Source organism: Rhipicephalus sanguineus, chromosome 7, assembly GCF_013339695.2.
Source record: "Rhipicephalus sanguineus isolate Rsan-2018 chromosome 7, BIME_Rsan_1.4, whole genome shotgun sequence".
NCBI classification, from domain to species: Eukaryota; Metazoa; Arthropoda; class Arachnida; order Ixodida; family Ixodidae; genus Rhipicephalus; species Rhipicephalus sanguineus.
In genome coordinates, this window is record NC_051182.1 from 12605752 (window position 1) to 12624555 (window position 18804).

The window sequence follows — 18804 nt, forward strand, 5'->3', positions numbered from 1 at the left end:
CATTAACCAGCTGCTAGCATTTATAGCCAAATACTGAAATGTGCCCCCGAACATAAATAATATCCTCTGCAAGCATAATTCAATGCAGTAAAAGCTCGTTAATTTTAACTTGGTTAATTCAAAATTACAGTTAATTTGAACCGACGTCCTGGTCCCGGCACACTCCTGTATATTTCTATGGGGGGAACCCCTGATAATTCGAACGTGTCGGTATCCACAATGGTTAATTCGTACTGGGAGCCCCCTGGCTTTCATCGCTCCTCGCAGAAGTCGGCCCAGATTGACCTCAATGTGTTGCAAAACCAAACCAAACCAAATTTACTAGAGATGCAAAGCAGGGAAACCAGCAGCATTTCTCTGCAGATGAGAATTCGGACGCTGCGCTGGAGCTCTTGGGCAAGATGCAAACGATGCTCATGGAGTCGCGACAGAAGGGCAAGAAAATGCAAATTACTGATTACTTGTAAGTTTGATTGCGCTAGAGTGCATGAGACTTCCTTTGGTCAAAAAATTCAGTTTTGGGATTTAGCAATCACTGTTTAAACAGCGCAAAAAGACGAAGACACGAGAATGAGGACTACACAGGACAGGCGCTGGACTAACAACTGTTGGGTTTATTGAGCAGAAAAGAATAAATACACGTAATCCGACTGCATGCGCATCATCGCATTACAGATAATTGTCACTTCTTTCAAGCAGGCTAAATTCGCAGTCATGCAGACAGATAGATGGGTGGAAATGCAAACATCATTCCTTAATGTGAAAGGCTTCTATGATTTCACGAGACCTTTGGTCAACGTGCCTGAAGATGATATGCGTGCGATTAAACAACGGTTTACACCCACAAGAACGACAATGAGCAGATAAATGTGAAGTAGGCGTGCCTTTTAAAGTGTTATTGTGCTGGCGTAGTCTCTCGTTAAGGCAGGCACCCGTCTGTCCAATATATTTCTTTCCACAAGTTAGCGGGATGTCATACACTACACCACATGCACAAGATACATATCGGGTACGATGATTGACAGAGCACAAATTTCTCCGTGGCTAGGTGTGGGTTTCTGCAACCTTCACCTAGCCATGTTCGTCGCATCTGCCGTCTTCTTCGTTCTGAGTGGTGGAGACAAGCCAGGTACTTCGGTGACTGCCTTCGCTTCATATGCCTATCCCGTACTCGCCACGGAGAAAACAGCCGTGCCCGCGCTGAGTGGTGCAGGACAACGGATTCTTTGGTGGGGTTGGAAGAGCTTGTGCCGCGATAGACAGGAAGAAGAATGGCCAGTCACGGAGAAATTTGTGCTCTGTCAATCATCGTACCCGATATGTATCTTGTGCATGTGGTGTAGTGTATGACATCCCGCTAACTTGTGGAAAGAAATATATTGGACAGACGGGTGCCTGCCTTAACGCCAGCACAATAACACTTTAAAAGGCACGCCTACTTCACATTTATCTGCTCATTGTCGTTCTTGTGGGTGTAAACCGTTGTTTAATCGCACGCATATCATCTTCAGGCACGTTGACCAAAGGTCTCGTGAAATCATAGAAGCCTTTCACATTAAGTACAACAATGATGTTTGCATTTCCACCCCATCTATCTGTCTGCATGACTGCGAATTTAGCCTGCTTGAAAGAAGTGACAATTATCTGTAATGCGATGATGCGCACGCAGTCGGATTACGTGTATTTATTCTTTTCTGCTCAATAAACCCAACAGTTGTTAGTCCAGCGCCTGTCCTGTGTAGTCCTCATTCTCGTGTCTTCGTCTTTTTGCGCTGTTTAAACAATGAAGTTAAACCTACTAGCCCAATTTTACACACTTTTGTTAGCAATCACATGATGGTGGAATTTCTTCATTTTTCAGGAAATATATCACATTTGGGCCCTCACAGTTTTAAGAATTTTTGGTCTGCGCGTATACCATGACGTTATTTCTATGCTTTTCTTGAAACAACATTTTTGGAATTTGTATATCTTTGTCTCGGGAGCTATCGGGCGTAAGCAAACAAAATTTTTCCCATATGTTAATTAGTGGCATTTGCATAACTGGTACTAGAATCAGTAGTTTAAGTCCATTTGTATTTTTAGTAAAAAAAAGCATTCTTAGTGTCAATTTTCATACATCGACAAATGTAAAAAAAAACGTAAAAAATCTAGTTTTTGTTGTATGCTCACAATTTTAGTTCCGCTTCTGTAAACCGTTAGTAGCTACCTTCTTGCAAAATAAGTGCTCCTGAGATGGCAGATCTTATGAAAAAGTATATATATATATAAAAACCAGAAAAACAAAAATAATACTAAACACAATTTGAAACTAATTTCGAGCTCTAATGCAACCTGCATCTACGTTTAAAATATCTTGCAAATTTTATAGCCATAGCTTTTATTACCACTGCTGTACAGCCAGACTTTGAAACTCACTTTCAAAGTCTCACCCCACATTAACTCTGCCATGTAAATGAACATGTTTTGGAGCATAAATAGCATCACATATTTCACATTAAGGCTCACTGCTCACATAAATAGAAGTCTGTGCTTGTTTCTGGTGTATATCTGACTGATCAGTTAATTTTGTTTGCTGTTAGAGTTCCATGAACCTAATTTACCAAATAACCTGCCACAAATGTGTAGTAGCACCTAATTCATAATAATGAGTCCATAGGTGGCTTCTTTGGGTTCTGCCCGCACAGTGTGGCACGATGTTCGAAAACTAGCGCCTGCCCGCTAATTTGAACTCCGCTTAATTTGAATAATTTTATAGTCGCCGTCGAGTTTGAATTAACAAGCTTTTACTGTATTAGCAAGCAATGCGCGCCTTAGAAAAACGTTTCCCAAAGTACCAAGGGTCGTGTACCACCACGATACGAACTTCAAGGACATGTTAGTGCATGCAAAAGTAAATCCTCATTCTACTTGCCACATAATGCCTTGTTCTTGTCCAAGATATAACACTTGCAAATACCTTCGAAATGACGTTACAGTTAAAATCACTGAACGTGGTTGTGTCCCTCGCAGCGGCGTAGGCGGAAATTTTAGGGGGGGGGGGGGTGAGCACGGGCCTGGTGTGCCACCCCCTGGCTACGCCACTGGTCATTCGTGTAAAGTCTAGTTTTACCTGCTCTAGTTCAAATGTTGTCTTCATGATCAAATGTTCATATTGTCACAAACAGCACATTGGCGAAACGGGACAGCCTGTTAATCTTAGATTAAATGGGCATCGCACGGACACGGCGAAGAAGCTACCAAGAACTGTGGCACAGCAGTTTAATGTGGCAAGTCACAACTTCGACAATCACAGGACTTTACATACTTCAGTCAAACTTCCGGTCCCCGAGAGACAGAAGATATAAAGAGTGATACCTCATTCACAGGTTTAATACACTACTGCCGACAGGCAGGTCCGTAGCCAGGAATTTTTTTTTTTTGGGGGGGGGGGGGGCGGCACTTAATGAAAGCCTTGAAAAACACCTATTTTTAGCATTTTTTTTCTGTGAAACACCCCCCTCCATCACAATTTCGGGGGGGGGGGGGGCTGGGCCCCCTCCCTGGCTACGGACCTGCCGACAGGTATAAACATTTCAAAGGGGGCTGTTGAATCTACCTGATATGGTACTTACACAACGGAAACCATTGAGAATTAAGCCTTTCTTCTAGGAATTTCTAACCGGGCTTATCCCCGTGAAGGGTTTCATTGTGACAATTATAATTTAGCAAGACGTCTACCCCCGCTCTCTTTCTTTTTCACGGACTATACCTCTTGTATTTTGACTCGCCCAATTCAGCATGCCAGTCCCTCCCCCACCTTCACCCTCTTCTCCTTCTTTGCTTGTGTTGGACGAGAGGGTACAGAGCATATACATACATGCACTAAGAAAAGCAGTTGCAGTCTTGAAGAAATGTCTGTTTCGTCAAAACGGTGGCTCCAGCGACACCCTGTGTTCACGAATGTTTCAGCGCTTCGAGCTTTCATCTTCCTCAGAACTTGTGATAAGATTGTTCAGAAACTCAAGTTCACAATCATATACACTGTAGAACGATAAAACATAGAGAACAGCTTGAAATGTCATTGTCAACAACAACTTGGCTGACACAGCTTCATTAGATGGCGCAGAAGAAACTGAGAAAAAGAAAGGAATCATGCCTCCACCTCGTCACACACAACCTCTGCGTCACGGCAGGCAGACACCTAAAGTATTCTCACACAATGCACAACACTCAGCTTTGCTTCGCTCGTATGCTGCTCCAACCAGCGGGCAGGCTGGTTAAATGATGCTCTTATCTAGAGACAATAGCAGTCCTGCCAGCCTAATTAAGTGTTTCCATTATGTGACAGCATTATCAGCAAATGAAGTCCAAGTGCACTTTAGTTGCTATAGTATCGTGTTTTTGAAAAGGTATGAACTATGAATGTGCAAACTGTTCATTGCAGAAGCAGGAAATTCTGCAACGACTTCTCGGAGACCAGCCGGTAGCAGGTGAGAATCCATTGTGGACATTTCTTTTCTTGCACTGTGTGTCAAATGTTGGCCAAAACTATGGGGCTCTTATCCAATTGCAGCACTGTGACATGTGCCAGAGGACATTTGTTCTGAGGTTGTCAGCATGATTCCGGATGTGGATGAACGTGAATAATGGAATGAATTTTTATTTTCTTTCTTTATTTATTTATTTATTTATTTATTTTCGAACAATACGAGAGCATTGCCCACGGTCACGACAAAAAAGGTGGTTAGCCCCCTGACGTGGTCCTGCTCGTGCTGGGCGTAACAGTAGCAATAGAAACAATAGAAATCATTGTAGTAACAATAGAAATCATTGCAATGCGCACACATAAACATATATATAACACACAAAAATATATACATAAAAATAAAAAAAAGAAACAAGAGAAATCATTGTAGTAACAGTAGAAATCATGGCAATGCGCACACATAAACATACATATTTTCATTTTGAAGTTTTTAGAGTTGGTGCACGATTGTGTCAGTTCAATTATTGCAGGGTGCTGATTACATAATTGCATTACAATAATGCAACTGCTTCTCACTATGAGCATTGTTATTTATAAATTCAGTAGGAATGTTTGCTGGGTGTTCACTGCATGTAGTTACAAGCTAGAGATTGAAGACAACTAGTGCCATAAGAAAATAACTTTTCCTTGCCAATATGGGTGCATTCATATGAAATCAAGCATGCATCTGTGTGCGACCATTGCATTGCAGTCTAATGAAGCAATTTCATTCTGTACAGCTATCTTAGAGAAATACGTGGCCATACAGGCTGTTACTGTAACAGCCTGTATGGCTGTTACAGTAACATGGCCATGGCCATGGTTACAGTAAAATGGCTGCAGTGGTGGTCCAATTGCGCCATTTGCGCCATTTTGCTGCAGCTCTACCTCTCTGCCTTAATGCACCCATTCAAGTGCATCTTGCACCGACTGCCCAAAATATCCTTGGTGTTTGGCATTAAACATACACAGCTTTTCCATATTGCCGCAGAACCCATTGCCCCTCGTTGCATTGATGCGCTTTTCCTCATTTTGTTTGGCCCAACCAAAATATTTGCATGTGATCTCTGTTATGGACGGTTTGGCATGTTGCCGAGAATGTGCGACGCGAAGGTGTGAAAATGGCGTTCGCGAACAACCGAAATGGCCGCATGCCTTCAGAAAAGCTTGTTCGCCATCCACAATCTTACTGCTATCGTTGTTGGCGACCAAGGCATTAGCAGCTGCGGCAGACTTGTTTCGTTTTTGATTTTCCTCGGCGCACGTGAACTGCATCGGTGCTTTTTATGATCACATCGATAGCGACTGGGGTGAAAGCTGCGACAAGCAATACCGTATTTACTCTAATCTAAGCCAATGTTTTTTTTTTCGAAAAAGCTATGTGTGAAAGTGGGGGGGTCGGCTTAGATTCGAGTACCATGATTAAGTTTCTTTTTTTCTGGCCTTGCGAATTTCGGGGGCCAGCCTACAATCGAGGGCGGCCTAGATTCGAGTAAATACGGTAGTTTCGCTTTCGTCGCGTGCCTTTAGAGCTGTGTAGTTGCCATCCATGATTGCACATTAGCAAGCCAGGCTTATTCAGCAGCAGATGCAGTGCTCAGCAGTTTTGTTTCGACTGTGAACGTAGGCTGTGTGCGCGCCTTCAGAACTGTGATCGTGCCTTTAGCAACCATGGTTTTGTCCACAGTGGATGTAGCACTCGGTAGCGTAGTGTTGACTTCGGCCAATGTGTGCGCAATGTCACAAAACTCGAGCATGGTGGAAGACGTGGTTGTGACTGAAGGAAGCAGGAGTCAGGGTTGTAAAGACGGGACTCTACGCTGGGCGAACCTGTTCCCATCAAACCGAGTAACATTCGCAATAGAGTGACAGCGGTGGCCATATTCACCAGTCAGTAGCCTGCTCAGTACGTGGAATGCATCGGCATTTATACACCCATCATTGAACGTTCCAGCACTAGCACTAGCGCTTGTGTAAGTTCCAGAATGAACTCCACCACTTGCTCATGTGCACAGTATACTTGAAACTTTTGAAAAGAGTCTAGAATGTTCCAGCACATTAGGTGTGGCCTGTGCCGAGTGATAAAATGTGTTAAGAGTTTTACCATGGTCCCTCAATACCTTTACTGGTCATGAAACTCCCGCGTAACTCAATGGGAGAGCTTCATATACCTCCTTGCACTTTCCGCGCCGCGCCGCCGGCGTAGTTAGAAGGGGGACGAGGAAGCCGGCTGCTGCTGGCCGCCATTAGCGGAGTGGGGGCGCGGAGTGGTGTTGTTTGTATTTGTGCTGGTTGCACCCCTTTTTTTCTTTTCGCGGTCACCTCGTCGTGACAGCGATGCCCAACACCTGCTGTATGCCAGGCTATCGCTCGCGACACAAGGGCACCGTCGAAAAAGTCTCCCTGTTCTGTTTACCAGCCGACGCAGAACAACGCGACAGGTGAAAACGTGCAATCCCACAGCAGGAGACTGTCGGATTTTCGTTCGACTCCAAGTATGTTCGCGTGTGCGAAAAACATTTCGATGCAAGTGACATAGATACCTTCTTACAGCGACATTGTACGTGCGGATGTATGCACAGTGAATGGAAACATTGTTTCACTGCCTCGAGATCGACCAAAACTGGTGGAAGACGCCGTGCCTAGAATTGTGTGTGTAGTGTGTGTGAGTGTGTGTGTGTGTGTTTGGAGTTTTATGTGAAGTGCGGTGTTCGGAGTGTGTGCGTTTGCTTTCTGGATAATGATAGAAACTAAAAAGTGATGCCGTGGGCCAAAATGCTATATTTTGTTTTCCTTTGATAGTGCTGTTTGCTGGTGCTGTCGCTGAATTGAGAAAATTTCTAGAAAGTTTCAAAAAGAGTAATGCAGTTTTATGTATAATTGATCAGTTTAAGCTGAATAACTGGGTTGATGGAAGCACTGGGTTGATCTCGATTTGCGCTGGTGTTTACATAGAAGGAACAAGGTGGCTAACTGGTACGCCAACTTAGAACTCGTGGTCATTGCGACAGTATATGAGAATGGATAAAAAAAGGAAGAGCCGCGCATATTAGCACTTGGCAGTGTTATGAAATTTGCATGCGTAAAATCAATACATTTCGTTTGAAAATCGCACATAGTGCCTATATCTAGCAAGAGCAATTCACAGCAGTTTCACCTCATTATTTTTTTTTAATCTTCAAAATCAAAAGCGCTAACTATGACACCAAAGAAAAAAAAAGGAAAACAACACGAGCATCCCTCTCTGTTCTGTGGTATCTCAATCTGCGCTTTTGATTTTTAAAGCTATGTTTCACTAATGATATCCCTCAAGAAGTACTTCAAAGCTGTTAATGCCTAGCTAGCCTGATATGCAGGCTAGTTTACTGGCACGCAAACTTCTATATATAGCTTCGTGATGCCCTATAGAATAAAGTGACAATTAGTCCAAAAATGAGCGTTACATGCAGCCGGAGCACGGCTACTCCACAACCTCTAGCGTAAAATACGTTAACCTGTCAGTCATCTAGAACCAGTCACAGTGTTCGGTTTAAGGCCAAAAGCGACTGTGCAGGAATCAGAGAAATGTAGTAACGTCACAAACACAAGCGTCACTTGACAGACACCCTCAGTCAAAACATTGCCAGCTATTAATGACTTGGGCAATTTGACAACGTGCATCATGTACCATATTGACCATACTAATCACTGCTATGATTGGTTAGCGAGAACACGGAGAAGGAAAATATCTGAAGAAGTGTATTTGGACGGCAAACGCTTCCGCGAACGCGCAACTGCCCTACCAAGCACGGCAGACCAATGCCCTTCTGCTTACGGTGGCGCCTCTGGTGGCCACTTTTGTCCCTATATGAAACTTTCGCGGGAGTTTCATGACCAGTAAAAAGTATTGAGGGACCATGGTTTTACTTGGGGAAACCTGGTCACAGCGAAAATCAAGTTCACTTGTCAATGTAACAAGGCTGACATCATTTGCTGCCCTTGTAGGAGTACTGGCGTGGTTTTAAGGCATCGCAAAAGGGACATTTTTCGTTCCTTTGGCATGAAGTGTTAAGGCTCTCCACACACAAAACCAGAGAACACGTATAAAATATTTTAGTTTGAATTGAAAGTTTTTGTTGCTCAGCATTTGCAAGTGATTGTTATCATAAGTCAATTATGTTCACTGGATTTGCAAACTCTGTGTCCTTCCCCATTCCCGGAATCACTGTCTGATTTGTTGGATGACAACTCACTCATTGTTGTTTACATGTACCACATGCAGCCGACAGCACATCATAGGGCTGCTGCTGGTGCGTCTCGAGTTGCTGTCCCCATGCGACTTGAACATATTGTCACGTGGTCGGGACGTTGACGAAGGCAGCATTCGGCATGTCAGACTAAACATTTTATTTGGGCGAACCTGTGCCCAGAGAACGAAAAGTCACACTGCAAGCAATACACGCTGTAGGCTGATAGCGGCGAGCAGAGTGTTGGCCGTCAATGAACTGATCGTCGCTGGGATGTGCCGTCTTCTTTACATCACGCATCAAATTTTCCAGCCTTATCATTGGGGGTCGTGCAAGCTCTGGAATAAGCTTGACTGTTCGCCGTAGCTCAGTGGTAGAGCATGGGATGCGTTATTGAAAGGTCGTAGGTTCGGTCCTTGCCGGTGGCAAGTTATCTTTCCGTCCACTTTACTTTCTTCACATTTATATCCTAATTGCTACAAATAACACCCCTTACACTTTCCTTGGCATTATTGTCTGTTAGGTCTCAATAATATTGTGTCTAACAAAGAAAAACGAGCCCTTAAAATTCATGTTCTTTCCTTCATAGAATGGCTTAAGGCGCGTGACATAAATGGCTTCAGCTCGTGCGCTGCGCCGCTGAGAGTTGGTAATACCGTCCGGGACAACCTCCTAGTCCAGAGCACCGAGACGTCCAAGCACTCTGTATGGCCGTATCAACGTATCAGCGAAAAAGTTTTTCACTGAGTCCTCGTTGGCGTATCGGTGTCCAAACCCAGACACGGTCGCTGGGCTGGTATTCTACTTGGCGTCGTCGAAAGTTTTAGCAACGGCTGGCGGTCTTTTGCTAGCACTGGATGTGCAGACGGTAGAGTTGTTGCGCTTCTTCTGTGTGCTGAAGGTAGATGGTGACATCAATGTTTTCCTCGTGAGGGACGTTGGGTTTCATGGCGTCGAGGGTCATTGTCGGGCTCCTTCTGTAGACCAACTTGTATGGCGTCATCTGCGTTGTTTCTTGTACGGCTGTGTTGTATGCGAAGGTCACATACGAAAAGATGGCATCCCACACCTTGTGTTTGACGTCGACATAAATGGCCAGCATGTCGGTGATGGTCTTATTTAGATGCTCGATGAGGCCATTGGTCTGTGGGTGGTAGGCAGTGGTCCAGCGGCGACTTGTCTGGCTGTATCTCGAGATTGCTTGGGTTAGGTCCTCAGTAAAGGCCTTACCTCTGCCAGTAATGAGGACATCTGGGGTGCCGTGACGCAGGATGTTCTCACGTAAAACTTGGCTACTTCGGCAGCATTACATTTGGGCGGGGCCCTTGTCTCGGCATAGCGGGTGAGGTAATTGGTAGCTACGACGATTCATTTGTTTCCGGAAATCGACATCGGGAACGGCCCCAGTAAGTCCATCCCGATTTGCTGGAACGGCCGGCGAGGTGGCTCGATGGGCTGTAGAAGTCCAGCTGGCCTAGTCAGCGGTGTCTTCCATCACTGACAATCTCGGCAAGTCTTTACTTAGTGGGTGACGTCGGCAGTAAGGCGAGGCCAATAGTACTTTTCTTGTATCCTCGCAAGCGTGCGGGAAAATCCAAGGTGTTCAGCCGCCACATCATCATGTAGAGCTTCCAGAACCTCTGTACGTAATGCTGAAGGTAAACGAGCAGGTCTTTCGCTTGAAGTGGCGAGAAGTTATTTAGGAGAACGCCATTCCACACAAAAGTCAATGCCAGTCCTCACCTGAATACCTTTGGAACCACGGTGGCCTTGCCCTCGAGGTATTCCACAAGGGCGTTGAGCTCTGGATCGGCCCGCTGTTGTTCAGCGAAGTCATCAGCACTTAAGGTCCCTAGGAAGCAGTCACCATCTTGGTCGTCCTGTGGTGGTGGGTCAACAGGGGGACGAGACAGGCAGTCTGCGTCGGAGTGCTTTCGTCCAGAATTGTAAACGATGGTAATCTCGAATTCCTGAAGTCGCTCACAACTTTGAAAGCTGTGCTGTAAAGATAGGGGTGGAACTTTGATGTAGCCCAGATGATGGCAAGGCACTCCTTTTCTGTTGCGGCATAGTTGGCTTCCGCCTTAGATAGCTACCGGCTAGCATAACTGACAACCCTTTCTAGTCCGTCAGTCCTCTGCACTAGGACGGCTCCGAGCCCTACGCTGCTTGCGTCGGTGTGGATTTCCGTGTCGGCAGATTCGTCGAAGTGCGAAAGTATCGGAGGGCATTTGCAAGCATCTTTTCAGTTTTTCGAATGCTTCAGATTGTGCCGTTTCCCACTTGAATTCTACATCGGTTTTCGTGAGGTGAGTTAGTGGCTTGGAAACCCACGAAAAATCCCTTGAAGAAGCCTCTGTAATAGGCGCACAAACCAAGAAATCGGCTTACGGCCTTTTTGTCAGTGGGTGGTGGGAAGGCAGCGATGGCCGCTGTTTTCTGTAGGTCGGGGCAAAGTCTAGACTTGCTATTAACGTGGTCGAAGAAGAAGAGCTCATACGCAAAGCGGCAGTTTTCTTTTCTAAGGGTGAGTCCGGAAGTCTTGATTGCTTGAAGAACAGCTTCAAAGCGCCGGAGGGGTTTGAGGCAAACACAACGACGTCGTACAAGTACACGAGGCAGGTCTGCCACTTAAAGCCTGCCAGTACTGTATCCATAACGCTTTGGAAAGTCGCAGGTGCCGAGCAAAGGCCGAAAGGGCATGACCTTGAACTCGAAGAGGCCGTCTGGTGTTATAAAGGCAGTCTTCTCTCGGTCTCTCTCGTTGACCTCGATTTGCCAATAGCCGGTCTTGAGATCCATCGACGAAAAGTGCTTCGCGTTGTGGAGTCGATCCAGGGCGTCGTCTATCCGTGGGAAGGGGTACACATCCTTTATGATTTTGTTCAGGCGACAATAATCGATGCAGAAGAGTAGGGTTCCGTCTTTACTAACACCGCAGGAGACGCCCACGGACTCTTGGATGGCTGGATGATGCCGTCGCGTAGCATTTCGTCATCTCATTCTGTAGGGCTTAGCTTTCGCACGTCAAAACTCGGTGTGGGCTCTGACGGATTGGTTGGGCACTTTCTTTTGTTATGACGCGATGTTTCACAACTGGGGTCTGTCGAATTGCGAGAAGCAGCCCTTGAATTGCAGGAGCAAGGCTTTGAGCTGGTCTTGCTTGTCCTTCGAGAGGCTCTGGTTGATATCGAAATATGGTTGGGGACCTCAAACCGTCGAAGCAGGTTTGGTAGCATCGAAGAGGGCGAAAGCATTACTGGCGTCTATGAATTTGTCGATGTAGGCGACCACCGTACCAATGTTGAGATGCCTATATTCGTGGCTGAAGTTTGTCAGCACTACCTTTGCCTTGCCATCACGCAGCTCGGCTATGCCTCTTGTGACGCAAATCTGACAGTTCAGAAGCAGGTGCTGAATACCCTTGATGACGCCTTCAAGGTCTGCGGGTTTTTCACTGCAGACGGAAATGATGACGCTTGAGAGAGGCAGAATGGTGATGTGCTCTTTTATCACATTCAATGCGTGGTTCCCTGGTGTCGTGTGGGGCAGCAGCGCTTTTTCTGAGGTCAGTGTTATTGACTCAGACCTCAGATGGATGACGGCGCCATGGTCACTTAAGAAGTCCCTCCCAAGTATCACATCCCTGGAGCAATATTGTAGGATTGCAAATCTCGCAGGATAAGTCGGGTTATTGATGGTGACTCTTGCTGTGCAAACTCCAGCCCGCGTTATTAGATGGCCTCCAGTGGTCCGGATTTCGGGGCCTTCCAGTCTTAACTTTCTTCAACTTCATGGTGAACGGTCCACTGACGACGGAATAGTCGGCTCCACTGTCGACGAGAGCGGTGACGTTGTGGCTGTCGAGTAGTATGTCGAGGTCGATAGTCCGTTGTCTTGCGTTGCGGTTAAGTCACGGCTAGGTAGGCTTGTCCTGCTGCTTCTGCATTGCATCGACAGGTCTTCTTCAGGCCCCGAGGTTTCATCGTCTGGTTTGTGTCGTGTTCTTGAGATTTTGTCGCGGTGGCGGGTGATCTTCGATAGTTCGCTGTACAGCAATGGCACCTCCATCAGTTGCTGCTTTTAGTTTTCTGGATATGAGCTCGCGGAATGGCCCCGGTTAGCATAGAGTTTTCTACAGATACGCTAAAGGGAACTCTGGAGCTCTTGTCTATGGGAGCTGCAACGCACGGTGGTTCAGTCAGTATGGGAATGATGGGTAGTAGTACGTGGATTTGTTTAAACTTCATTCTTTCGGCTCTGTTTGGCTCCGCGTTGCCTGCATCCGCATTGTAGCAAGACGAAGTTCAGCAAAAGTCAGCAGTTCCACTTCACCACTTTTAGGCTCACCAATTCAAATCTGGTCATGAATTTCACAACGGTTCATTCTTTTATCCTTCATCACAACCTTGCCTCGGCACCTTCTTCTACTAAACTAATAGCTTATAAAACACTCGTAAGGCCTAAACTTGAGTATGCTAATGCCATTTTTGATCCTCATCAAGCTAACCTTTCTACTATGCTCGAATCCATCCAGAACCGTGCTTCCAGATTAATTATCGTGAATTACACGACTAACATAAGTGTGTCAGCAGTCAAATCTCAACCTTCCTCATCTTGCCACTCGCCGTAAAGTTTCACGTTTGTGCCTGTATCATAGGTTCTTCCATTCCTTGCCACCAGGCAATGCATTCATCAGACCTGCACATCGGACATCGCGCCATTCTCACCCCAACGCCGTCTATCTCATACGTTGTGAAACAAAGACCTTCCAGAAGTCATTTTTCCTGCAGACTGCGCAAGACTGGAACGACCTTCCCGCCTACATCGCCATGTCATCTCAGTTTGCCCAATTTAAAACTGCAGTAAAAAGCCATAGTTTATCCTTGCAAATGTGATCTACTGCTGTTTTTCTTTTTTTTTGTTGTTATTGCTGGTGCTGTTTTTGCTTTTTTGCTTTCTTTTTATCTATCATGTTTTCTTGCCCACCCCTCATGTAATGTCCCTCGGGACCCTTGAGGTACTAATAAACGGAACAAACGCCAAAACACAGCAATAAACAAAGCCACAAGTGCGTTTGAAGCCATAAGCACGAAGATTAGGCAAATCTATGTACTACCCATCCTTCCCATGGTGGCTGAAAGATCGCAGTGCCAGAGTTCCTTTAAGTAATTGTAGGAAACTTTATGCCGGTTAGGGCCACTGTACTGCTGTACAGCCGGAGGAACAGTTTGCGCAGTTCCTCCTGCACGATCGCACCACTTGTTTCGTGCAGGTCGTCGGATCCGAGGTCATGAACAGCTGGGCTATCTTGAATTGATTGCCATTTGTACTGGCGGGTTTGCATTTCTAGCATCTTCTTGATGGTCGTTGCTTCTGAGGCAAATTCTTTAACTTCCGAGGGGAGGGTTCCGCATCAACCCAGCGAAGAGCTCTTGCTTTACTGCTGGCATGAGGAAACGGACCTTCTTCTTCTCAGTCATGGCAGGTCACCATGGCGGAACAGTTGGGTCATTTGCTCCGCGAAGGTGGTTACACTTTCGTTAGAGAGGTGCATCAGGTGTTCTCCTGCGAGGCTGCGGCCCTTTCATTTAGGGTGGCGCTTGTGAACATTTCCAAGAAAGCGCTGCGAAGATGCCCCAGGTTCGAAGAGTGCACTCCCGATTCTTGAACTAAGTCTTTGCCGTGTCTTCCATGTAAAAGTACACGGGGTGCAGTTTGTCTTCGGAGTTCCAGTTTTTAAATGTTGAGACCCTTTTGAGCTTCTCCAGCCAAGTTTCGGGGTCTCCACTTGGTGATTGATGGAAGGTCGGTGGCTGTCTCAGGGGACACTGCAGGGGACACTGCAGCTGTCATGGGCCCGTTGTCTTCGTCGCCGTGGCTTTCGGCTTGTCCAGTAGGAGTCCAAATTGAGGGGGTGGCTCATCCTTGAGAAGCGCGAAAGAAACACAGGGACTAAGAAGAGATACACACTGGACAAGCGCACCAGACAAGTGCACCGGACAAGCACGGGGTGGTCCTTTCTATCTGCGGCTTGCTCGACTGTCCTGATGGTGTCGGTGTCTTCTTCACGAATAGGGCTGCTTCACGGCTTGACAGGGAGCGTCCGGAGCATGAATCAACAGCACCTCCATAAGATGTCACGTGGTCGTGACATTGACGAAGGCAGCATTTGGCATGTCAGACTAAACATTTTATTTGGGTGAACCTGTGCCCAGAGAATGAAAAGTCACACTATAAGCAATACACGCTGTAGGCTGATAGCGGCAAACAGACCATTGGCCGTCAGTAAACTGATCATCGCTGGGACGCGCAATCTTTTATGCATCACGCATCGAACTTTCCAGCCTTATCACTGGTGGTCGCACTAGCTCTGGAATAAGCTTGACTATTCGCGTCCTGCGCGCAATCTTAACAAAGTGATCTACTACAATCGTGAAGCTTCTCAAACATTGCAGCGCTGTCTGTGCCAAGCGTTGCTAACCGTCTTTGCGAGTCAAACCTGAATACATCAAAAATAGGCACTCGTGGCAATATGTCAGAATGTGTTCACATGTCACTGTGAAGCTGCCCCCTCAATATCAAAAGCGAATGTGTTTTTTAAAGGCATTCTGGGGCACTGCGATATTCTTTTTAGGGTTCTTGTCACAAGAGTATCTATAGAAACAATGCGAGGATAGAAAGTTGGGCTAGTTGGTACGTATGCATTATAGAAGCAGCGCAAAAAGACGTAGACGAAGAATAAACAAGCACACAGGACGAGCGCTGACTCGCAACTGAAAAATTTATTTGGAAAGAACATCGAAGAAAACAACAAGAAAAACAACGAAAAAAACGAGAACGTGTGCAAAACAGCGTGTCTAACAGCAGAAAACGCTAATCTAGTTACTAACATAGGCATCACTTTACAGTACATGTGCCAAGTAGATAATCAAACTCTTTTTCTGTCAATGACAATGATGGCTGACTGACGCATGCGTCTCCCATTCTTTTGATGTGGAATGCCTCTATCACCTCTCGAGTAATCTTGCATTTGTGTGATGACAAGACGTTCGTGTCTGAAAACACTGGTAAACAGCCACACGTGCAACAGTGCGATGCGAGATGTGAAACATTCGATTTGTTCAGTGACTGGTTGTGTTCCTTTAAGCGCACGTTAAGGCATCTGCTGGTTTGCTCAACGTACGAATTCCCACAAGTGAGGGGTATCTGGTAGACGACCCCACACTTACACGGCACATATGTAGGCTTTACATGGTTTGTTCCACAACCTTCATTATTAACATCATTCTGCTCTATTTTTTTCCTACCGAGAGGACAAATTGCAGAAAATTAGTTAGGAGCAGAAAACACAGTTCTAACCCTGTACCTATTGCCGACATTAGTCAAGCCATGGGTAAGTTTGTGTACATAAGGCAACACTGTTACTTTATCGTATCTCTGCTTATCATCGCATTTCTTGGAACGATTCTGCCCTTTCACCCATCTCAATAGCCTCTCGCTGCAACTTGATAGCACACAGTTCGGATAACCCGCTTGCAGAAGCCTCTGAATTTGTGTAAGAAAACTACGCTCTATCCCATGTTCACAAGACTTATGAAGAGCCGATTTTAGGGCGGAGTAAGCTATTCTATTCTTTATCACTTTTGAGTGTCTAGACGAAAACGGAAGTAACGGTTTCCGCGATCTTGGAAGATATTGCCAACAAACATGGTTCTCCTCAAATGAAAGGCACAAATCTAAAAACTGTAATCTACTATTCTTAATCAGCTCAATTAAAGGTAAACATTCGGCAGAAGTCTGCCTGGTTGGGTGAAAGAGTGAAGGCAAAAAGAGAAATCTCCAACCAGAAGGTTTATTTTAAAAAACCCGACGTTTCAAAGTCTGACCGGCTTCTTCTTCAGGGGTGAGATGGCCCGAGGTGCACGGCGCTTATATGCGCTTTCTTGCCGACAGTTGCCGCAACCCTAGAGGAAGGGCAAGGTCCCCGTTGTGCGGTTGATGTTTTCCGCTGTATTCTGTATGTGCCACGACTCGAGGAGAAGCCGCCGGCGCCAACAGCTTTCCTGTTCCAGGATCACCGGGTCACATTTTTCGCAGTGTTCCGCTACTTCACTCCTTTCGCTGTTCAGCTGACGCAGATCGTTCTTATGCTGCCACATCCTTTCGCGGAAGTTCTTTGTTTCCCCGACGTACGCGGCGGGGCAGTCTGAACACGCGATCCTATACAGGACGCCCTGCGCTTTTTCCGCAGGCGCGCGATCTTTGGGCAGGGGGAAAAAACGGCCGATAGTGGTGTTTGGCTTGTGTGCCACGCCGACCGCCGCCTTTCCCAGAATGCGCGCTAATGTTTCGCTGGTTCCCGCGATGTAGGGAATCGGCACACAGCGTCGCTGAGGCGGCGCCGCTGGCTCTCTACCCCCACCGCCCCTATTCCTGCGCAGGGCCTTGCGAATGAACGCCTTTGTATAGCCGTTGTCGCCGAGATCACGGATTATTTTTCCTTTTCTTCCTTCTGCCGTCGTGGAGACGAGCAGATTCTTTCGGCAAAATTCCAACAGCTGGCATATCTGGTCCAGATATGCCAGCTGTTGGAATTTTGCCTCTCAAGCACTTATTTCTCTTTCAACAACGTGTTTTACAGACAGACCAGTGGGACAGCCATGGGGGCCTCGATATCGGCAACAGTGGCAGCTCTCGTAATGGAGGACATCGAAAAGCGAGCGCTTGCCGTGTGTGACCCCAAGCCTCAAGTTGTTTGTTCGCTGCGTAGATGATTGCTTCTGCGTGGTGAAATCCGGCGAGGCCAGCAACCTGCTCGCCCGTTTGAACTCCGTGGATCCCCACATTCAGTTCACAGCGGAAATGGAGATCCATTCAACCCTCCCGTTCCTGGATGTGTTGGTGAGAAGACAACGTCAGAGCCTCTCTTTCTCTGTCTTCAGGAAGCCAACACACACAGGACGCTACCTCCACGTCAGCTCAAATCACCCCGCCTGCCACAAGTTCTCCGTTGTACAAAGCCTCGTGAAAAGGGCCGAAAGAATCTGCTCGTCTCCACGACGGCAGAAGGAAGAAAAAGGAAAAATAATCCGTGATCTCGGCGACAACGGCTATACAAAGGCGTTCATTCGCAAGGCCCTGCGCAGGAATAAGGGCGGTGGGGGTAGAGAGCCAGCGGCGCCGCCTCAGCGACGCCGTGTGCCGATTCCCTACATCGCGGGAACCAGCGAAACATTAGTGCGCATTCTGGGAAAGGCGGGGGTCGGCGTGGCACACAAGCCAACCACCACCATCGGTCGTTTTTTCCCCCTTCCCAAAGATCGCGTGTTCAGACTGCCCCGCCGCGTACGTCGGGGAAACAAAGAACTTCCGCGAAAGGATGCGGCAGCATAAGAACGATCTGCGTCAGCTGAACAGCGAAAGGAGCGCAGTAGCGGAACACTGCGAAAAATGTGACCACCGCATTAGTCCTGACGATGCGGTGATCCTGGAACAGGAAAGCTGTTGGCGCCGGCAGCTTCTCCTCGAGTCGTGGCACATACAGAATACAGCGGAAAACATCAACCGCACCACGGGGACCTTGCCCCCCCTCTAGGGTTGCGGCAACTGTCGGCAAGAAAGCGCATATAAGCGCGTGCACCTTGGGCCATCTCACCCCTGAAGAAGAAGCCGGTCAGGCTTTGAAACGTCGGGTTTTTTAAAATAAACCTTCTGGTTGGAGATTTCTCTTTTTGTCTTTAATCAGCTCAAGCGTGAACTTCAATCCATTGCCATATTGACGGAAAACTTTCAAGATATCGGCTGCCCTTCTACTATAGTTAATGCAAGGAAAAAACACTATGTAGTCATCTACATATCGGAAAACAGAACCAGCCAAATCTTTGAGGTTATCCTGAAGTCCTCGGTCAACTCGGCTTAGGTATATGTCACTTAACACAGGGGCTACTCTCGAGCCGATGCATATACCCGTTTTTTGCACGTACAACCCATCATTCCGTTTGACACAAGTGTTGTTAAGATAAAGCATCAACAACTCAAGAAATGCTTCCAAACTCATCCCACAACGCT

At 46.7% G+C, this 18804-nt stretch overlaps 1 protein-coding gene across 1 annotated transcript in view; it reads left to right on the plus strand.

Annotated features, from left to right (window-relative positions):
• Positions 1-4350: 4350 nt before the first annotated feature.
• The window catches only part of LOC119399293 (nucleolar protein 12), a 56760-nt gene continuing 42306 nt past the window's right edge, over positions 4351-18804 (plus strand). Inside the window, exon 1 of the mRNA XM_037666107.2 lies at positions 4351-4472. Coding sequence (XP_037522035.1) covers positions 4394-4472 — 79 coding nt within the window. The 5' untranslated portion in view covers positions 4351-4393. The remainder of the gene's footprint in view (positions 4473-18804) is intronic.